Here is a 21,474-nt window from a genome sequence, read left to right as displayed (position 1 = left end):
TTCAGAAGAAAGTTATTTGTTTCTGGCCAGTTTGAGCCTGTAATCGAACCCACAATTGCTGATGCTCCATATACTCAACTAGTCTCAAGAAGGCCAGTTTTATTGCTTCTTTAATTTACATTTGAGTCATTTAGCAGACGCTCTTATCCAGAGCAACTTACAGTTAGTGAGTGCATATATTTTCATACTGGCCCCCCGTGGGAAACAAACCCACAACCCTGGCGTTGCAAGCGCCATGCTCTACCAAATGAGCTACAGGGGACTACACCTTCTAATCAGCACAACAGTTTTCAGCTGTGCTAACATAATTGCAAAAGGGTTTTCTAATGATCAATTAGCCTCTTAAAATGATAAACTTGGATTAGGAAACACAACGTGCCATTGGAACACAGGACTGATGGTTGCTGATAATGGGCCTCTGTACGCCAATATAGATATTCCATTAAAAATCAGCAGTTTCCAGCTACAATAGCCATTTACAACATTAACAATGTCTACACTGTATTTCTGATCAATTTGATTGATTAAATCAGAAGTTGGCCTGGTTGCCATGTGCCCTCTGTCAGGCCTGCGTTGTCATGGACACAGTAGGGTCTAAGTGGGAAGGCTACCCACGCCCGTGGAGTGGTGATCTGGCACATTACAGGGTAATGGAGTGTAGAGACATCTGTACCAGAGGCTTGAGAGATGAAGTGGAGCAGGAATAGAGGGATTGAAGAGGAGCAGGCTAAAGAGAGGGGTCAACGAGGAGGAGAGGAAGAGGGAGAGGAGGGTTGAAGAGAGTACCATCTTCCTCTTGTCAGAAGCTACTTGCAGTGTTTGAACTAATGTCGTTAACTATACCATTTACTGTTTTTACAGATACACTTGAGTAATATAAAGTATGTTTACATATTATTAAATTGTTATTATTACTATAATTAAGTGGGACCTGATTTCAATAAGGGAAGCCATGTTTGTTTGTATCTCATGTTCCACTTCAAAAGTTTTTCTCCATGTGACCAACAGAGTTCTGCATTGTGTTGATGTGTGACAAGTTTTTTAGACCAGATAACTGGGGGATTCACAGATCCCACCCATCTTGCCTTTTCTAATGCACTAAACGTAAACAAGAACATGCGATAAACATTACTTTAAATTCACAACAACACATGGATTATTCTCATGCTTTTTGGCATTCCCATGCCCAAGACACACCTCCAGGTCTTGGGGTACCATATGCTTTTGTGGCTTTTGATTCACTGAGCCTTCACAGTTGTCCAGTATTGTCATTGCCCAAGCTAAGCACTCTTCTTCTCTGAGAACAAAACATATTTCCACAGTGTTTGTCCACGCAGACAAACAACCTTAACACACAACAGATTTAAAAAACAATACCTCCACAACCAATAGTTTGGTTTCTGCAGAAGTGGGGATTGTATGTCTGTGAGTGAGTGAGTGAGAGAGTGAGAGAGTGAGAGAGTGAGAGAGTGAGAGAGTGAGAGAGTGAGTGAGTGAGTGAGTGAGTGAGTGAGTGTGCGTTCGAGCGTGTGTATGCAAGCCATGCTAGAAACAAGCTCAGATATATTCTGGAAAATGGGTTTGATTGAACTAAATACATGGAATGACATGGCCCTTCTTCCACTAACAGGGATATCTCATGGGTGTTCTTAAAAGTTACAGTTCAGACAGTTCAGCCAAATGTAAATGGCTGTTACTTTAATAGAATTGATATCCTCCCAGTTAGAGTTCCAATATTCCGGTAACTTTATCGAAATTCCCAGGTTTTCCAGAAATCCTGGTTGGAGGATTCCAGGAATAGTCAAACCGGGATTTCTGGAAAACCTGGGACTTTGGGGAAAGTTACCGGAATTTTGCAAACCTACTGCCAGTCTACAGTGTTATGAACTTGAAAGTCTTGAAATACTTATTTAAAGTCTTCAAGAAGAGAAGGAACCATGGCAACAACAGTATCAATCATGAGTATTGATCTACTGAGTCAGGAACAATCGTGTCGCCAACATCATCAGTGTAGGATGCGTCTCAAATTGCATATAGCACACTACTTTTGATCAGGGTCCATAGGGACTGATTTTTTTTTTTTTAGGAGCATGATCATTATGAGATGATAGTAACTTTATAAGAAGACCATCCATGCTCTATAATGCATTATAACCACATCGTAATGCATTATAACCACATCATAATGTATTAACCACATCATAATGCATTGACCACATCATAATGCATTATAACCACATCATAATGCATTAACCACATCATGATGCATTATAACCACATCATAATGCATTATAACCACATCATAATGCATTATCCGCATCATGATGCTTTATAACCACATCATAATGCATTGACCACATCATAATGCATTATAACCACATCATAATGCATTAACCACATCATGATGCATTATAACCACATCATGATGCATTATAACCACATCATAAAACATTATAACCACATCATAATGCATTATCCGCATCATGGTGCATTATAACCACATCATAATGCATTGACCACATCATAATGCATTATAACCACATCATAATGCATTATAACCACATCATAATGCATTGACCACATCATAATGCATTATAACTACATCATAATGTATTGACCACATCATAATGCATTAACCGCATCATAATGCATTGACCACATCATAATGCATTATAACCACATCGTAATGCATTAACCACATCATGATGCATTATAACCACATCATAATGCATTAACCGCATCATAATGCATTATGATGGTTGGCTTTAAGGTAGTGTTACCCAATCTGTTGTTACTAAGGTCTCTCACACAGTTTTGCTTGAGGTGGTGCTACAGCACTAAGGCTTTAGTTAACCATGCATCTCTGACGAGAACCGAAGTTAGTGTATGCAACGAGTCCTCCTTAAAGGGGAAGTTCAGTCTTTTACAATTTAACATACCCATAGATTGTTTAAGAATATATCTTATAAATGTTTTATAAGCTTAGTTCAACTTTATAATGCCTTATTATATGGCTTGTAATCTGTGCTACAATTTTTCAATGGACAGATTTTTTTTTTTTACATTAACATTTACATTTACGTCATTTAGCAGACGCTCTTATCCAGAGCGACTTACATTATATATATTTTTTCATACCCCCTGTGGGAATCAAACCCACAACCCTGGCGTTGCAAACACCATGCTCTATCAACTGAGCTACATCCCTGCCGGCCATTCCCTCCCCTACCATGGACGACGCTGGGCCAATTGCGCGCCGCCCCATGGGTCTCCCGGTCACGGCCGGCTACGACAGAGCCTGGATTCGAACCAGGATCTCTAGTGGCACAGCTAGCGCTGCGATGCAGTGCCTTAGACCACTGCGCCACTCAGGAGACTAAGGAGCATGATCATTATGAGATGATAGTAAGACTTTATAAGAAGACCATCCATGCTCTATAATGCATTATAACCACATCGTAATGCATTATAACCACATCATAATGCATTATAACCACATCATAATGTATTATAACCACATCATAATGCATTGACCACATCATAATGCATTATAACCACATCATAATGCATTATAACCACATCATAATGCATTATAACCACATCATAATACATTATAACCACATCATAATACATTATAACCACATCATAATACATTATAACCACATCATAATGCATTATAACCACATCATGGTGCATTATAACCACATCATAATGCATTGACCACATCATAATGCATTATAACCACATCATAATGCATTATAACCACATCATAATGCATTGACCACATCATAATGCATTATAACTACACCATAATGTATTGACCACATCATAATGCATTAACCACATCATGATGCATTATAACCACATCATAATGCATTAACCGCATCATAATGTATTGACCACATCATGATGCATTATAACCACATCATATAATGCATTAACCACATCATAATGTATTATGACGGTTGGCTTTAAGATAGTGTTACCCAATCTGTTGTTACTAAGGTCTCTCACACAGTTTTGCTTGAGGTGGTGCTACAGCACTAAGGCTTTAGTTAACCATGCATCTCTGACGAGAACCGAAGTTAGTGTATGCAACGAGTCCTCCTTAAAGGGGAAGTTCAGTCTTTTACAATTTAACATACCCATAGATTGTTTAAGAATATATCTTATAAATGTTTTATAAGCTTAGTTCAACTGTTGTACCCCATCACAACCCAAAATATAAGCTTGTTTTACTCAATTGTTTGAAAACAATGTAATTGTAAACAAATACTGTATAGCCTCAAAACATAGGAAAAACTAAAAATGTTATCTCATGGATGGTCAGTCCTTGCATCCATACCTCTGTCTATGAATTTGACAGTGGTTACATTTCTCCAGCCCCCTCCCTCAGCTGTTTTACCAAATCAGTGACGGGTTGACCACTTTCTTGTTGTTTGAACTGCAGATTGCCCCTTTAATGTGTTCCATTAAGTCCTGTTGTCGCTGCAGTGGTTTGACCATTGTTTATTCCACCATTCTTATGTAAACTAGCTGTTCCTTTTCTTTCCAATGGAAGACATTAGAGATCCCATTGAGTCTGGAACGACTTAGCGAATGGGCCAGCCCCTGCCTTGTTCTCATAACACTGGTTAGAGTACTGAAGCTATTTCATTTGGGATGGTTAGGACTAATAGAACTTATGCTCATAGAGTATGTGATGGTGGTGGTATCTTGTAGAGGACTGGAGGAAGTTAAAGCATAGGGAGAGTAGAAGTAGAGAGAAGTGTGTTTGTGTGAGAGAGAGAGAAACTTCATGGCACCACATTATTTTATCTGCCCGTCTCTTTATCTGTCTGTTGTCCATCTGTACTTAAAGGGTTAGTTCACCCAAATCACACAATTATTAAAGGTGTTTCTTTATGTGTTTCCAGTCATGGAGAGACGCGCTTCACACTGGTTTTGTTTACCTTGCTATTGTAACCAACCTCTAACTTATTAAGCATTTTCTAACCCAAAACTAACAGACGTCATGCCCAAATTAAAGTATCTATAAGGGATTCTTTAGCTCAACGACTGCATAATGGAATGTCTAGCTGCCGTTGTCTCTGTTCTTGTCCCTGTCAGCTTGGCTTGTTAAGATGCAGTAAACCTAGCCTGTTACCACATATGTTGTGTTGTTTTGTTAAGATGCAGTAAACCTAGCCTGGTACCACATATGCTGTGTTGTTTTGTTAAGATGCAGTAAGCCTAGCCTGGTACCACATCTGTTGTGTTGTCTTGTTAAGATGCAGTAGACCTAGCCTGGTACCACATCTGTTGTGTTGTCTTGTTAAGATGCAGTAAACCTAGCCTGGTACCACATATGTTGTGTTGTTTTGTTAAGATGCAGTAAGCCTAGCCTGGTACCACATCTGTTGTGTTGTCTTGTTAAGATGCAGTAGACCTAGCCTGGTACCACATCTGTTGTGTTGTCTTGTTAAGATGCAGTAGACCTAGCCTGGTCCCACATCTGTTTGTGCTGTCTTGCAAACTCCTAGTGGTTTGGTGTGATCTGGAACAAGGCTAACCATTTTCCACTATGTTGGAACAGCAATGAATAATCAATCATCTATGTGTCTCTGTCCCCTGTGCTAGTGAGGAAGAAGGAGATGAGGCAAAAAGGAGTGGAGGAGGGCCGTGGAAGGAGGAACGCCATCCATCTGAACGGGTTGTATACGGTGGAGACTGTGGTGGTGGCAGACTCAGACATGGTGCAGTACCACGGGGCGGAGGCCGCGCAGAGATTCCTGCTCACCGTCATGAACATGGTAAGGATGCTTGACACGCTCATATGCATGCATACATGAACACACACACACACGCATATGCATACACACATGCACACGCACACACACACACACACACACACACACATTATGTTCTTCAATCCTCGTGGGGACCTAAAATTAATTTACATTCAAAATCCTATTTTCCCTAACCCTAACCCTTACCATAACCCTAACCCTAACCTTAACCCTAACCCTAACCCTAACCCTAACCCTAAACCTAACCACTAACCCCTTACCCTTACCCTAACCAGAATTTTAACCCTAACCCTAATTGTAACCCTAACCCCTAAGTTTAAAATAGCCTTCGTCTTCATGGGGACGTGGGAAATGTCCCCACCAGGGAGAATTGTCCTTGTTTTACTATCCTTGTGGGGACTTCTGGGAATTTTAGGTCTGATTAAGCCTTTGAGTTTTAGACACGCTGTTGAGCGGCTCACTACCATGTTTGAAAGGTTAAAGACACGTTAACATGCTCCATTTTGACGATGCCACCTCCCATGTTTCTCTTGGCTTTGTGCTAGCTGGTTTAGCTCCTAGAGACCAGCCAGTACCAGAGAACTGAACTGCTGTTTCTCTATGTCCGTCCGAAATGGCACCCTATTCCCTACATAGTACACTACCTACAGTGAGGGGAAAAAGTATTTGATCCCCTGCTGATTTTGTACGTTTGCCCACTGACAAAGAAATGATCAGTCTATAATTTTAATGGTAGGTTTATTTGAACAGTGAGAGACAGAATAACAGAAAACAAATCCAGAAAAATGCATGTGAAAAATGTTATAAATTGATTTGCATTTTAATGAGGGAAATAAGTATTTGACCCCTCTGCAAAACATTACTTAGTACTTGGTGGCAAAACCCTTGTTGGCAATCACAGAGGTCAGACATTTCTTGTAGTTGGCCACCAGGTTTGCACACATCTCAGGAGGGATTTTGTTCCACTCCTCTTTGCAGATCTTCTCCAAGTCATTAAGGTTTCGAGGCTGACGTTTGGCAACTCGAACCTTCAGCTCCCTCCACAGATTTTCTATGGGATTAAGGTCTGGAGACTGGCTAGGCCACTCCAGGACCTTAATGTGCTTCTTCTTGAGCCACTCCTTTGTTGCCTTGGCCGTGTGTTGTGGGTCATTGTCATGCTGGAATACCCATCCACGACCCATTTGCAATGCCCTGGCTGAGGGAAGGAGGTTCTCACCCAAGATTTGACGGTACATGGCCCCGTCCATCGTCCCTTTGATGCGGTGAAGTTGTCCTGTCCCCTTAGCAGAAAAACACCCCCAAAGCATAATGTTTCCACCTCCATGTTTGATGGTGGGGATGGTGTTCTTGGGGTCATAAGCAGCATTCCTCCTCCTCCAAACACGGCGAGTTGAGTTGATGCCAAAGAGCTCCATTTTGGTCTCAACTGACCACAACACTTTCACCCAGTTCTCCTCTGAATCATTCAGATGTTCATTGGCAAACTTCAGACGGACCTGTATATGTGTTTTCTTGAGCAGGGGGACCTTGCGGGCGCTGCGGGATTTCAGTCCTTCACAGCGTAGTGTGTTACCAATTGTTTTCTTGGTGACTATGGTCCCAGCTGCCTTGAGATCATTGACAAGATCTTCCCATGTAGATCTGGGCTGATTCCTCACCGTTCTCATGATCATTGCAACTCTACGAGGTGAGATCTTGCATGGAGCCCCAGGCCGAGGGAGATTGACAGTTATTTTGTGTTTCTTCCATTTGTGAATAATCGCACCAACTGTTGTCACCTTCTCACCAAGCTGCTTGGCTATGGTCTTGTAGCCCATTCCAGCCTTGTGTAGGTCTACAATCTTGTCCCTGACATCCTTGGAGAGCTCTTTGGTCTTGGCCATGGTGGAGAGTTTGGAATCTGATTGATTGATTGCTTCTGTGGACAGGTGTCTTTTATACAGGTAACAAGCTGAGATTAGGAGCACTCCCTTTAAGAGTGTGCTCCTAATCACAGCTCATTACCTATATAAAAGACACCTGGGAGCCAGAAATCTTTCTGATTGAGAGGGGGTCAAATACTTATTTCCCTCATTAAAATGCAAATCAATTTATAACATTTTTGACATGCGTTTTTCTGCATTTTTTTGTTGTTATTCTGTCTCTCACTGTTCAAATAAACCTACCATTACAATTATAGACTGATCATTTCTTTGTCAGTGGGCAAACGTACAAAATCAGCAAGGGATCAAATACTTTCTTCCCTCACTGTATGGGCCCTGATCAAAAGTAGTGCACTGTGTAGGGTGCCATTTGGGACTCAGCCTGTGTTTCTCACCCTACAGTTTCTCATTAAAACTCCCTGAACAGCCAACTGATTCAACCTGCTGCTCACTGGGCAGAGCAGTTAGAGCCCAACAGTGACTTGGGCAGCAGAGCAAGAAACCAGAGGGGGGGATAGACAAGAGGAGAGGAGGGAGGGAGGGTAAGAGAGAGGAGGGAGAGAGGGTATGCGAGTGTGGTAGGCAAGAGCCAAGGGGGGGGGGGTTGAGAGAGGAAGGAGAGAGGGAGAGGGGTAGGCAGGTTGCTCACAGACAGAAATGTTGGAGAGGCAGTCCAACAATGACTTGGGCAGGAGAGCAACAGGCCAGAGGGGGAAAGAGGAGGGAGGGAGACAGAGAGGGAGGGAGACAGAGAGACAGAGAGACAGAGAGAGAGACACAGAGAGAGACACAGAGAGAGAGAGAGAGAGAGAGAGAGAGAGAGAGAGAGAGAGAGAGAGAGAGAGAGAGAGGGGAAAAGGCATTAGTGAAGGAAGGATGGCGAGAGAGAAGAGAGACAGGAGGAAAGGAGGGAGGGAGAGGAGGGAGAGGGTGATAAGCCAACTGCTTAAACAACGTTCCGAGGCAGAGCTGTTGGAGAGAGATCAACACAGCAGTACAGCCAGCCAAGGTCTGGGCAGGGGAGAGAGGGAGGCAGAACTGTTGGAGAGAGATCAACACAGCAGTACAGCCAGCCAAGGTCTGGGCAGGGGAGAGAGGGAGTCAGAGGAGAGAGGGAGGCAGGGGAGAAAAGAGAGAGAGAGATGGGGGTGGGGGGGGCAGCCTAGTCAGTTTTCATTGGCAGGCATACTCCCTGGTCATACCTTCACAGTACACTGTGGAAATAGCTCCAGGTTAACCATATAAGAAGAAGAATCAGAAAGGGAAACAGCCTCAAAAACAAACAACTAGGGATTTGTATAGAACATATCAAGTGGGGGAAGCACTATAATACACTAGTAGATCTTTGTAGATTGAAGGTGCTTCTTCCAATTAACCCCATAACCAATTAAGGGGTTAATTGGTGAGAACTAGTGAGTTGTGTTTGATAACTAGTGAGTTTGTTGATAACTGGTGAGGTTGTGTATGGCCTGGTAAAAACCTGAGAAGAACTGGAAATATCCTGGAAAATGATTTCTTGAAAAGAGTCTGGTAACTACAGTCACTGCCAGAACTCCCCTCAGCAGCCTCCTGTGGAATAGGGTGCCATTTGGGATGCTTGGTGTGTTTGGCCAGTCTACTGGGTTGGGAGATAATCCACTTTGTTATTTTACAGTCACAGACACAGTTTTCTATGTAATCTCCTTTTGAAAACATTTTGGAAGATCTTCTGAGCTGAGAGAGACTGATTTGGACTATGTATGTGGGGAAGGAAAAGGGGTTACCTAGTCAGTTGCACAACTGCATTTAACCCAACCCCTCTGAATCAGAGAGGTGCGGGGGGCTGCCTTAATTGACGTCCACGTCATTGGCACCTGTGGAGCAGTTGTTGTTTGGGGGTAACTGTGTTGTTCAAGGGCAGAACGGCAGATATTTCTACCTATCCGGATCAGGGATTCGAACAAGCGACCTTTCGGTTTCTGGCCCAACACTCTTAACCGTTTTTCGGTCTCAGAAATGTAACATTGTCTCAATATGTAGGCCTATGTATTATTTAAATTATGTTTTATAAGCTTCTGTCATCTATGAACATTTTAATGTGGAGTTTTTGGGTTGAGATTTGGACACAGAATTGTATTATAATTCAGTCGATCTTGTGAAGTAACTCTACCTTGGTGTTTTCAGATCAATGTCAATTAAATCATTATTTTACATGTTTCATAGTCGTTTGTTTACTGGCCGTGTGGTCATTTTTAGAAAGAAAACAAAGTAGATTTGTGTGTGTGTGTCTTTTCTTGCCAGTTCTGCTCTAGGCTCAACTGCTGCTGCCTTAACTTCATTACCACAGTAGATTACCAGCTTTAGTCAGAGTACAGAGACAGAGAGACAGTGTGCGGGGCACCGGCTAGTTGAGGTAGTTGAAGTAATATGTACATGTGGGTATAGTTAAAGTGACTATGCGTAAATAATTAACAGAGTAGCAGCAGCGTAAAAAGATGAGGTGGGGGGTGGGGTGGGGTGGCAGTGCAAATAGTCCGGGTAGCCATGATTAGCTGTTCAGGAGTCTTATGGCTTGGGGGTAGCAGCTGTTGAGAAGTCTTTTGGACCTAGACTTGGCACTCCGGTACCGCTTGCCGTGCGGTAAAAAGATGGGGTGGGGGGGCAGTGCAAATAGTCCGGGTAGCCATGATTAGCTGTTCAGGAGTCTTATGGCTTGGGGGTAGAAGCTGTTGAGAAGTCTTTTGGACCTATACTTGGCACTCCGGTACCGCTTTCCGTGCGGTAGCAGAGAGAACAGTCTATGACTAGGGTGGCTGGAGTCTTTGACAATTTTGAGGGCCTTCCTCTGACACCGCCTGGTATAGAGGTCCTGGATGGCAGGAAGCTTGGCCCCAGTGATGTACTGGGCCGTACACACTACCCTCTGTAGTGCCTTGAGGTCGGAGGCCAAGCAGTTGCCATACCAGGCGGTGATGCAACCAGTCAGGATGCTCTCGATGGTGCAGCTGTATAATTTTTTGAGGATCTGAGGAACCATGCCAAATCTTTTCAGTCTCCTGAGGGGGAATAGGCTTTGTCGTGCCGTCTTCACGACTGTCTTGGTGTGTTTGGACCATGATAGTTCGTTGGTGATGTGGACACCAAGGAACTTGAAGCTCTCAACCTGTTCCACTACAGCCCCGTCGATGAGAATGGGGGCGTGCTCAGTCCTCTTTTTTTTCCTGTAGTCCACAATCATCTCCTTTGTCTTGGTCACATTGAGGGAGATGTTATCCTGGCACCACACGGCCAGGTCTCTGACCTCCTCCCTATAGGCTGTCTCATCGTTGTCGGTGATCAGGCCTACCACTGTTGTGTCATCGGCAAACTTAATGATGGTGTTGGAGTCGTGCCTGGCCATGCAGTCATGGGTGAACAGAGAGTACAGGAGGGGACTGAGCACGGACCCCTGAGGGGCCCCCGTGTTGAGGATCATTGTGGCAGATGTGTTGTTACCTACCCTTATCACCTGTGGTCATCTTCTATCGAGTAGTGTGGTCGTCTTCTATCGAGTAGTGTGGTTGTCTTCTATCAAGTAGTGTGGTCGTCTTCTATTGAGTAGTGTGGTCGTCTTCTATTGAGTAGTGTGGTTGTCTTCTATCAAGTAGTGTGGTTGTCTTCTATTGAGTAGTGTGGTCATCTTCTATTGAGTAGTGTGGTCGTCTTCTATTGAGTAGTGTGGTCGTCTTCTATTGAGTAGTGTGGTTGTCTTCTATTGAGTAGTGTGGTTGTCTTCTATTGAGTAGTGTGGTTGTCTTCTATTGAGTAGTGTGATCGTCTTCTATCGAGTAGTGTGGTTGTCTTCTATTGAGTAGTGTGGTCGTCTTCTATTGAGTAGTGTGGTCGTCTTCTATCGAGTAGTGTGGTCGTCTTCTATCGAGTAGTGTGGTCGTCTTCTATCGAGTAGTGTGGTCGTCTTCTATTGAGTAGTGTGGTCATCTTCTATTGAGTAGTGTGGTCATCTTCTATTGAGTAGTGTGGTCGTCTTCTATTGAGTAGTGTGGTTGTCTTCTATCGAGTAGTGTGGTCGTCTTCTATTGAGTAGTGTGGTCGTCTTCTATCGAGTAGTGTGGTCGTCTTCTATCGAGTAGTGTGGTCGTCTTCTATTGAGTAGTGTGGTCGTCTTCTATCGAGTAGTGTGGTCGTCTTCTATTGTCTTGACTATGATGGATTCCAAGCCCGTTTTCAAATGATTACTTGGGTGATTATTGGCACAAAACCAATGTTTTTTAGCCAGCCCTGGTCAAGCTGCGACCCGCAAGAAATCAGCTACTAACCATCCACCATGTAGGAAACACAGGGGATACAGTTGAAGTCGGAAGTTTACATACACCTTAGCCAAATAGATTTTAACTCAGATTTTCACAATTCCTGACATTTAATCATAGTAATAATTCCTTGTCTTAGGTCAGTTAGGATCACCACTTTATTTGAAGAATGTGAAATGTCAGAATAATAGTAGAGAGAATTATTTATTTCAGCTTTTATTTCATTCATCACATTCCCAGTGGGTCAGAAGTTTACATACACTGAATTAGTATTTGGTAGCATTGCCTTTAAATTGTTTAACTTGGGTCAAACGTTTCGGGTAGCCTTCCACAAGCTTCCCACAATAAGTTGGGTGAATTTTGGCCCATTCCTCCTGACAGAGCTGGTGTAACCGAGTCAGATTTGTAGGCCTCCTTGCTCGCACACGCTTTTTCAGTTCTGCCCACACATTTTCTATAGGACTGAGGTCAGGGCTTTGTGATGGCCACTCCAATACCTTGACTTTGTTGTCCTTAAGCCATTTTGCCACAACTTTGGAAGTATGCTTGGGGTCATTGTCCATTTGGAAGACCCATTTGCGACCAAGCTTTAACTTCCTGACTGATGTCTTGAGATGTTGCTTCAATATATCAACATTATTTTCCTTCCTCATGATGCCATCTATTTTGTGAAGTGCACCAGTCCCTCCTGCAGCAAAGCACCCCCACAGCATGATGCTGCGAACCCCGTTCTTCACGGTTGGGATGGTGTTCTTTGGCTTGCAAGCATCCCCCTTTTTCCTCCAAACATAACGATGGTCATTATGGCCAAACAGTTATATTTTTGTTTCATCAGACCAGAGGACATTTCTCCAAAAAGTACGATCTTTGTCCTCATGTGCAGTTGCAAACCGTAGTCTGGCTTTTTTATGGCGGTTTTGGAGCAGTAACTTCTTCCTTGCTGAGCGGCCTTTCAAGTTATGTCGATATAGGACTCGTTTTACTGTGGATATAGATACTTTTGTACCTGTTTCCTCCAGCATCTTCACAAGGTCCTTTGCTGTTGTTCTGGGACTGATTTGCACTTTTCGTACCAAAGTACGATCATCTCTAGGAGACAGAACGTGTCTCCTTCCTGAGCGGTATGACGGCTGCGTGGTCCCATGGTGTTTATACTTGCGTACTATTGTTTGTACAGATGAACGTGGTACCTTCAGGCGTTTGGAAATTGCTCCCAAGGATGAACCAGACTTGTGGAGGTCTACAAATATTTTTCTGAGGTCTTGGCTGATTTCTTTTGATTTTCCCATGATGTCAAGCAAAGAGGCACTGAGTTTGAAGGTAGGCCTTGAAATACATCCACAGGTACACCTCCAATTGACTCAAATTATGTCAATTAGCCTATCAGAAGCTTCTAAAGCCATGACATCATTTCCTGGTATTTTCCAAGCTGTTTAAAGGCACAGTCAACTTAGTGTATGTAAACTTCTGACCCACTGGAATTGTGATACAGTGAATTATAAGTGAGCGTTGTGCCAGTAACCGAAAGGTCGCTGGTTCTAATCCCCGAGCCGACTAGGTGAAAAATCTGTCGTTGTGCCCTTGAGCAAGGCACTTAACCCTAATTGCTCCTGTAAGTCGCTCTGGATAAGAGCGTCTGCTAAATGACTAAAATGTAAATGTAATAATCTGTCTGTAAACAATTGTTGGAAAAATGCACAAAGTAGATGTCCAAACCGACTTGCCAAAACTATAGTTTGTTAACAAAAAACTTGCGGAGTGGTTGAAAAACGAGTTTTAATGACTCCAACCTAAGTGTATGTAAACTTCCGACTTCAACTGTACGTCCCAAATGGTACCTTATTCCCTACATAGTGCACTACATTTGACCAGAGCCATATGGGCTACACCACCTTCAACACTCATATCAGCTGTTTAGTTTGGGTGTATCAGTGAAGTACACTAATTAAGTAATTAAGTACACTGAAGTACACTAACAAATGATTGTTAGTAATGTTAATTGTTGATTAATTGTTGATTTAAATGATGATGATGATGATGATGATGATAATAATGTGGACGATACTCTTGCAGGTGTACAACATGTTTAACAGCAAGACTCTGGGTGTCAGAATCAACATACGGGTCACCAAGCTGGTCCTGCTCCACAACCGCCCAGTAAGTTCTGACCTCAAACCTTTGACCTTCTTTGACCTTCCATGACCTCTCTTGAACCTTCTGACCCCCACATACTAAGTCGTTGAAGATTCAGGGCCCACCCAACAGTTTTTCTACATAGTTTTATCATTGGCCTCAGGACTTGTAATGTATCCTCTGTGTGTATGTGCGTGCATGCGTGCGTGCGTGTGTGTGTGCATGTGTATGTGTGAGAAAGAGAGAGAGTGAGAGAGAGACAGAGAGAGAAAAAGAGAATGAATGTGTTTGTGCGTGTGTGTGTATGTGAGAGAGTTTCCCACTGTTTTCCCCATCCTAATTGATTTATCTCTCTACTCTAACAGGGCCCCGGAGAGCCAGTCTAAATTGGTGTCAAGTGTGTGTGTGTGTGTGTGTGTGTGTGTGGATCTCGGCAGAGCAGTACTGATAAGAGTCAGTATAATAACGTGTCTGGGTTCAGCATCTTTAAATAGCTATCTCTCCCTAAACTCCCTCAGCACAGCTCCGGGGTGAAGTTTCCCCTAGTTCAGATCTAGGATCAGCTTCCCCTCCCCCAATCCTAAACTTAATCATTAGTGGTGAAAAACAATAATTGACCAGAAATCAGTGTTTAGGGGGAACTTCACCCTACACCCTCAGCAGGGCTTTATACCTCAATAATATTACTGTATATAATGTCCCATTAGGAAAGTCACTACGACCAACCTCTGTGCCAAAACAAAGCTACAGGGTCGATGTCGCCCTTATGCACAGATCTAGGACCAGCTTGGAAAAGGCTCAACCGACCTTCAGACAGCTTTCTTGAGGACACTTCATCCTACTACAAGGGCTTTTGTCCCTTCTCCTCTTTCCACAGGGAGGGAGAGGTCCTGGGAGAGCTCCTATCAATTCTCCTCTATTATTTCTCCTTGTTTATACGCCTTGTCTCCTTCCCACGTCTCCTTCCCGGACCCTGTGTGTGACTCTGTCCTGTTTTCTCGACAGGACAGGCTGAAGGTGGGCCACCACGGAGAGAGGTCTCTGGAGAGATTATGTCCTCATCGCCTTTCCTTATCTCCTTGTCTTGTCTCCTTTCCTGTTTCCTCCACAGGACAGGCTGAAGGTGGGCCACCACGGAGAAAGGTCCCTGGAGAGCTTCTGTCAGTGGCAGTGGGAGGAGTATGGCGGCCCCCGTTACCTAGGCAACAATTACGTGCCTGGGGGCAGGGACGACATTCCACCTGTGGACACGGCCGTGCTCGTCACTAGGTAACTGTCATTGTCACTGTCACGCTTCCAATCACACTGTCACTGTCCAGGACTGGCACTGTTGTCACTGTGTCTCTGATATATAGTCTCTTGCTCTTGCTCCCTACTCTCTCTCTCTCTCTCTCTCTCTCTCTCTCTCTCTCGCTCTCTCTCTCCCTGCTCTCTCTCTCAATTTCAATTTCAATGTAAGGGGTTTTATTGGCATGGGAAACATATGTTTACATTGCCAAAGCAAGTGAAAAAGATAATAAACAAAAGTGAAATAAACAATAAAAATTTTTACAGTAAACATTACACTCACAAAAGTTCCAAAAGAATAAAGACATTTCAAATGTCATATAATGTTCAAATAGTTAAAGTACAAAAGGGAAAATAAATCAACATAAATATGGGTTGTTTTTACAATGGTGTTTGTTCTTCACTGGTTGCCCTTTTCTTGTGGCAACAGGTCACAAATCTTGCTGCTGTGATGGAGTTGATCAAAATTGGGTTTGTTTTCAAATTCTTTGTGGGTCTGTGTAATCTGAGGGAAATACAGTGCATTCGGAAAGTTTTCAGACCCCTTCCCTTTTTCCAAATGTTGTTACGTTACAGCCTTATTCTAAAATGGATTAAATTAAATGTTTTCCTCATCAATCTAGACACAATACCCCATAATGACAGTGCATAAAAAATAAAAACAGAAATACCTTATTTACATAAGTATTCAGATCCTTTGCTATGAGACTCGAAATTGAGCTCAGGTGCATCCTGTTTCCATTGATCATCCTTGAGATGTTTCTACAACTTGATTGGAGTCCACCTGTGGTAAATTGAATTGATTGGACATGATTTGGAAAGGTACACACCTGTCTATATAAGGTCCCACAGTTGACAGTGCATGTCAGAGCAAAGGACAACCATCTCTGCAGCACTCCACCAATCAGGCCTTTATGGTAGAGTGGCCAGACGGAAGCCACTCCTCTGTAAAAGGCACATGACAGCGCGCTTGGAGTTTCTCTGTTCTTCTAGTTTGCTCTGTTTTTTTAATTAATTATTTCCAATGTGTCAAGTAATTATCTTTTTGTTTTCTCATTATTTGGTTGTGTGTCTCTCTCTCTCTCCCCCCCCCCCCCTCTCTCTCTCTCTCTCTCTCTCTCTCTCTCTCTCTCTCTCTCTCTCTCTCTCTCTCTCTCTGTCTGTCTTTCTGTCTGTCTCTCCATCTCTCTATCTCTCTATCTACAGTGCCGTGAAAAAGTATTTGCCCCCTTTCTGATTTTCTTTATTGTATATTTTATATACTGAATGTTATCAGATCTTCAACCAATACCTAATATTAGATAAAGGGGAAAACTGAGTTTACAAATAATAATAAAAAAATGATATTTTATTTATTTATTTAATTAACAAAGTTAACACCCAATTCCCCTGTGTGAAAAAGTAATTGCCCCCTTACACTCAATAACAGGATGTGCCACCTTTATCTGCAATGACCGCAACTATCTGTCCGTCTGTCCGTCTCTCTTTCTCTCACTTGATCCAACGCTTGTGAAGAGGATGACCATACCCACTAATGGTTAAGGTTAGGATAGGGGGAGGGGAAGCTGGTCCTAGATCTGTACCAAGGGGAAACTTCACCCTGGAGTGTGTCTGTATCAGACTTGAGTTCAAACAGTATGGGGTCTCTGTATCTGTATCTGTATACATCTCATACTCTAACAAAGGTCTTTTCAGGTTTAGTGATGAAATCAAATCAAAATCACATTTTATTGGTCACATACACGTGTTTAGCAGATGTTATTGCGGGTGTAGCGAAATGCTTGTGTTTCTAGCTCCGACAGTGCAGTAATATCTAACAATTTCACAACATATACCCAAAACACACAAATCTAAGTAAAGCAATGGAATTAAGAATATATATATAAACGAGCAATGTCAGAGCTGCATAGACTAAGATACAGTAGAATAGTATAGAATACAGTATATTACATTTACATTTTAGTCATTTAGCAGACGCTCTTATCCAGAGCCACTTCCAATTAGTGAGTGCATAAATTTTTCATACTGGCCCCCGTGGGAATCAAACCCACAACCCTTGCATTGCAAGCACCGTGCTCTACCAGCTGAGCTACAGAGGACCACATATGAGATGAGTAATGCAAGATATGTAAACATTATGAAGGTGATTAGTGTTCCATTTATTAAAGTGGCCAGTGATTTCTAATCTATGTATATAGGCAGCAGCCTCTAATGTGCTAGTGATGGCTATTTAACAGTCTGATGGCCTTGAGATTGAAGCTGTTTTTCAGTCTCTCGATCCCAGCTTTGATGCACCTGTACTGACCTCTCCTTCTGGATGATAGCGGGGTGAACAGGCAGTGGCTCGGGTGGTTGTTGTCCTTGATTATCTTTTTGGCCTTCCTGTGACATCGGGTGCTGTAGGTGTCCTGGAGGGCTGGTAGTTTGCCCCCGGTGATGGGTTGGGCAGACCGCACCATCCTCTGGAGAGCCCTGGGGTTGCGGGCGGTGCAGTTGCCGTACCAGGCGGTGATACATTTACATTTTTTACATTTACGTCATTTAGCAGACGCTCTTATCCAGAGCGACTTACAGTTAGTGAGTACATTACATTTTTTATTTTATTTTATTCATACTGGCCCCCCGTGGGAATCGAACCCACAACCCTGGTGTTGCAAACGCCATGCTCTACCAACTGAGCTACATCCCTGCCGGCCATTCCCTCCCCTACCCTGGACGACGCTGGGCCAATTGTGCGCCGCCCCATGGGTCTCCCGGTCGCGGCCGGATACGACAGAGCCTGGATTCGAACCGGGAGACTCATGGGCGGCGCACAATTGGTCCAGGGTAGGGGAGGGAATGGCCGGCAGGGATGTAGCTCAGTTGATAGAGCATGGCGTTTGCAACGCCAGGGTTGTGGGTTCGATTCCCACGGGGGGCCAGTATAAAAAAATAAAATAATGTGTATTCACAAACTGTAAGTCGCTCTGGATAAGAGCGTCTGCTAAATGACTTAAATGTAAAATGATTGTTAGTGCTGCGGCGGGGCCATTCTAGGAGGACGTGGGGATGCTGCTTTCCTTCGATACCCTGGAGCAGGGGGAGTTCAAGGAGGTGGGAAAGAAGGCCATGTACAGAATATGTGTAAAGGTGTCCCATGCCTCTTCCCTGGAAGGGGTAAAATCGACGAGGTGTGCTTGGTCCAGGTGCCTCCCCAAAAGGCTGTTGGCGATCATTATACAAACTGCCTATTGATAAGAGGACAGCTGACCTCCAATGGAGGATAATACATGGAGCCATAGCCACCAACATGTATCTGGTACACCTGGATCCTACTGTTGGGGAGGGGTGTCCATTCTGTGCTGAGTCTGAAACTCTGTTTTTACAGTGTCCCAGGTTGGTCGGGATGATTGACCTGATCACTAATTGGTTCTCAACGTTGGGAGAGGTTTTCTCTTCCCAACTGTATATATTTGGGCCAAAGTACAGGTTTAGTCAAAACGGTGTAGTTGTGTTGCTTAATTTTGTGTTAGGGGCAGCAAAATTAGCGATATGGAAGACCCGAAAGAACAGTATTCGGGGACAGGGGTCTGTGGATGTGGTGGGAATGCTGGAGGGAATGTTGGCAGCGAGACTAAGGGTTGAGTTTGCCTATTATAAACGTGTCAACAATATTGATCTGTTTATGAGTATATGGGGTATTCAGAGGCTGTTGTGTTTAGTTACTGTGGAGGAGGAATTGGAGTTGTGTTTTTAATTGATGTGTAACTATGAGTATTTATTGTGTGGTGGGCTCCCAGACCCAATAAAGATTATTTAAAACTCTCTCTCTCTCTCTCTCTCTCTCTCTCTCTCTCTCTCTCTCTCTCTCTCTCTCTCTCTCTCTCTCTCTCTCTCTCTCTCTCTCTCTCTCTCTCTCTCTCTCTCTCTCTCTGTCCTATCTGATTCTTCTTCCTGTCTGTAAAGCTGTAGCATAAGTTGCTTTTCTTCGTGGCCATGATGGTTTATAATCAGTTAGCCCATTTAGCCCAATGACATCTCTCTTACACGCATGCGAACACACACATACACACACTCGCATACCTAATTCTTGATGAGGTATTATGACCTGTTCTAATTTGGGCTGGGAGGTAAAAGGGTTAATTTGGTTTAAATAAGCGTTGATGTAGCCTGTCAGAACATATCCTGTCATCCTGCACTGTAAAAAAAAATCTACTTGTTTCAACTAAATATGATTAAGTAACTGTTCCACAGCCTTTTTTTTGTTTACTGAACTTTTCGGTCAAAGTGTTACCTGAACATAACATTTTCAGCTGGCTCAAACTTGTCCGAAAAACGTAGGCAAAATGTCTGTCAACTTAGAATGTTTTTGCTCAATCAGTCTCATATCTTAATTCAACTAGAAATACAATGCTTTTAACATACAATGTTTTCAACTTACATATTTGACACACGTTGACTACATTGTGCATGTTCATTCAACATGTCCTCACCTGGGATTTGAACTCACAACCTCTTGGTTCACAGCATTCCAATCTTCCTGCTACGGCAACATGTCTGTGTAAGTAACTCATTTCACATGTATTGCTACACTTTGCAGTTCAAAGTAAATCTCAGATCTGTTAAAAATACACTCAAGAAAAACTATTTTATTGATCATAGTGATTAAGGAGTAACATTAAAACAGAGTAATATGCTCCACCAACATTAGATAACTATACAGCAAAATCTAAAATTGCTTAAATAAGTAAATCAAATCAGTGATGAGAGAATAGTCAGATTAACTCATAATTGACACATACATGGTGGCGTAGCAGGAAGATCGCAATGCCATGACCCAAGAGGTTGTGAGTGCAAATCCCAGGTGAGGACATGTTGAATAATAGTTACTGTATAATGAACATGCACAATGTTTATGTCCAAGTATGTAAGTTGAAATCATAGTGTTAAAAACACTGTGTGTGTGTAACTAATTCCACAGCCTAATAATTTCTAGTTGAATAAACAATTGAGCAAACACATCATTTTAAGTTGACTGAATTTTTGCCTATGTTTTCTCATGTTGGAGCTAAGTTTGGGCCAACTAAAAATGTTATGTTCAGGTAACACTTTGACCGAAAAGTTGAGTAAACAAAAAAAAGGCTGTGGAACCAGTTACTTAATAATAATAATTTGAAACAACTAGATTTGTGGGTATTTGTTTTTACAGTGTGCACCCTGAGTAAAGGGGGATGAAGGAAGGAGGAAGAGGAGGAGAGGAGCGTTCAACACAGAGAAGTCTTTTGTTCTGTTGGGGTGGTTGTAGTGCAACTGATCCCTAACCACGCTCAGAAGGGATTCTCTGTGAATACAGGAGTGTTCAGGATCCACATCTGTCCATCTCTGAGCGCTGCTCGCCAGGAGTCAGGAGGAGAGGAGAAGGGAGGAGGAGACAGGAAGGAGAGGGGAGGCGAGAGGAGAAGAGAGGGGAGGGGAGAGGAGGCGAGAGGAGAGGGGAGAGGAGATTAGAGCGTGTCACTTCGTGCTCCGGTTTCCCTTCTCGCTGACGGCTGAGCTGGCTGGGCTGAGCTAGCTGGGCTGAAACGACGTGTGTGTGTATCTGTCTGGGATGGGTGTCTGCTGTACTGTAACACTCAGAGAGGAGAGAGGTAATCTCTATGTCACGCCTGTCACTGTAGACTTCCTCGTCTCCAACAACTAATTACCTGCCTCTCAGGAGATTACATGACATGTGATACTGTCCTGGATCTGTCTGAGACGGTCTAATGTCTGCCTATATGCTCTCAGTGTGTAACTGATACTACACTAGTTGGATCATTTCTAGGGATTCGGGAGACATCTTAACAGGAAATAATAACTTTGTGTTCACCGTGTCCCCCTCTCCTTATCTCTGTCTCCCCCCCGCTCCCCTCCGCCCTGCATCCCCCTTGTCATGCCCTCTCCCTGTCTGTCACTCTCCTCCTCCTCTCCTCCTCAAACCAGTGTTCTGTGTCTGCAGCTGGCTCGTCAGCCCCCCAGCTGTTTGTTAAATCCACGTTACCTCGCAGTCACAGACAGTCCATGCAATCAGACCAG

At 43.3% G+C, this 21,474-nt stretch overlaps 1 protein-coding gene across 1 annotated transcript in view; it reads left to right on the top strand.

Annotated features, from left to right (window-relative positions):
- adamts17 (ADAM metallopeptidase with thrombospondin type 1 motif, 17) overlaps positions 1-21,474 on the top strand; it is a 125,968-nt gene that overhangs the window by 28,741 nt on the left and 75,753 nt on the right. The window contains exons 4-6 of the mRNA XM_084154121.1: positions 5,620-5,792; positions 14,074-14,157; positions 15,245-15,402. Of these exons, the coding sequence (XP_084010247.1) occupies positions 5,620-5,792; positions 14,074-14,157; positions 15,245-15,402 (415 nt within the window). The remainder of the gene's footprint in view (positions 1-5,619; positions 5,793-14,073; positions 14,158-15,244; positions 15,403-21,474) is intronic.

Source organism: Coregonus lavaretus, assembly GCF_964263955.1.
Source record: "Coregonus lavaretus genome assembly, chromosome: 37".
In the NCBI taxonomy this organism is placed as follows: domain Eukaryota; kingdom Metazoa; phylum Chordata; class Actinopteri; order Salmoniformes; family Salmonidae; genus Coregonus; species Coregonus lavaretus.
Note: the sequence above shows the minus strand (reverse complement) of the source record. Positions and strands in the feature narration are given on the sequence as shown.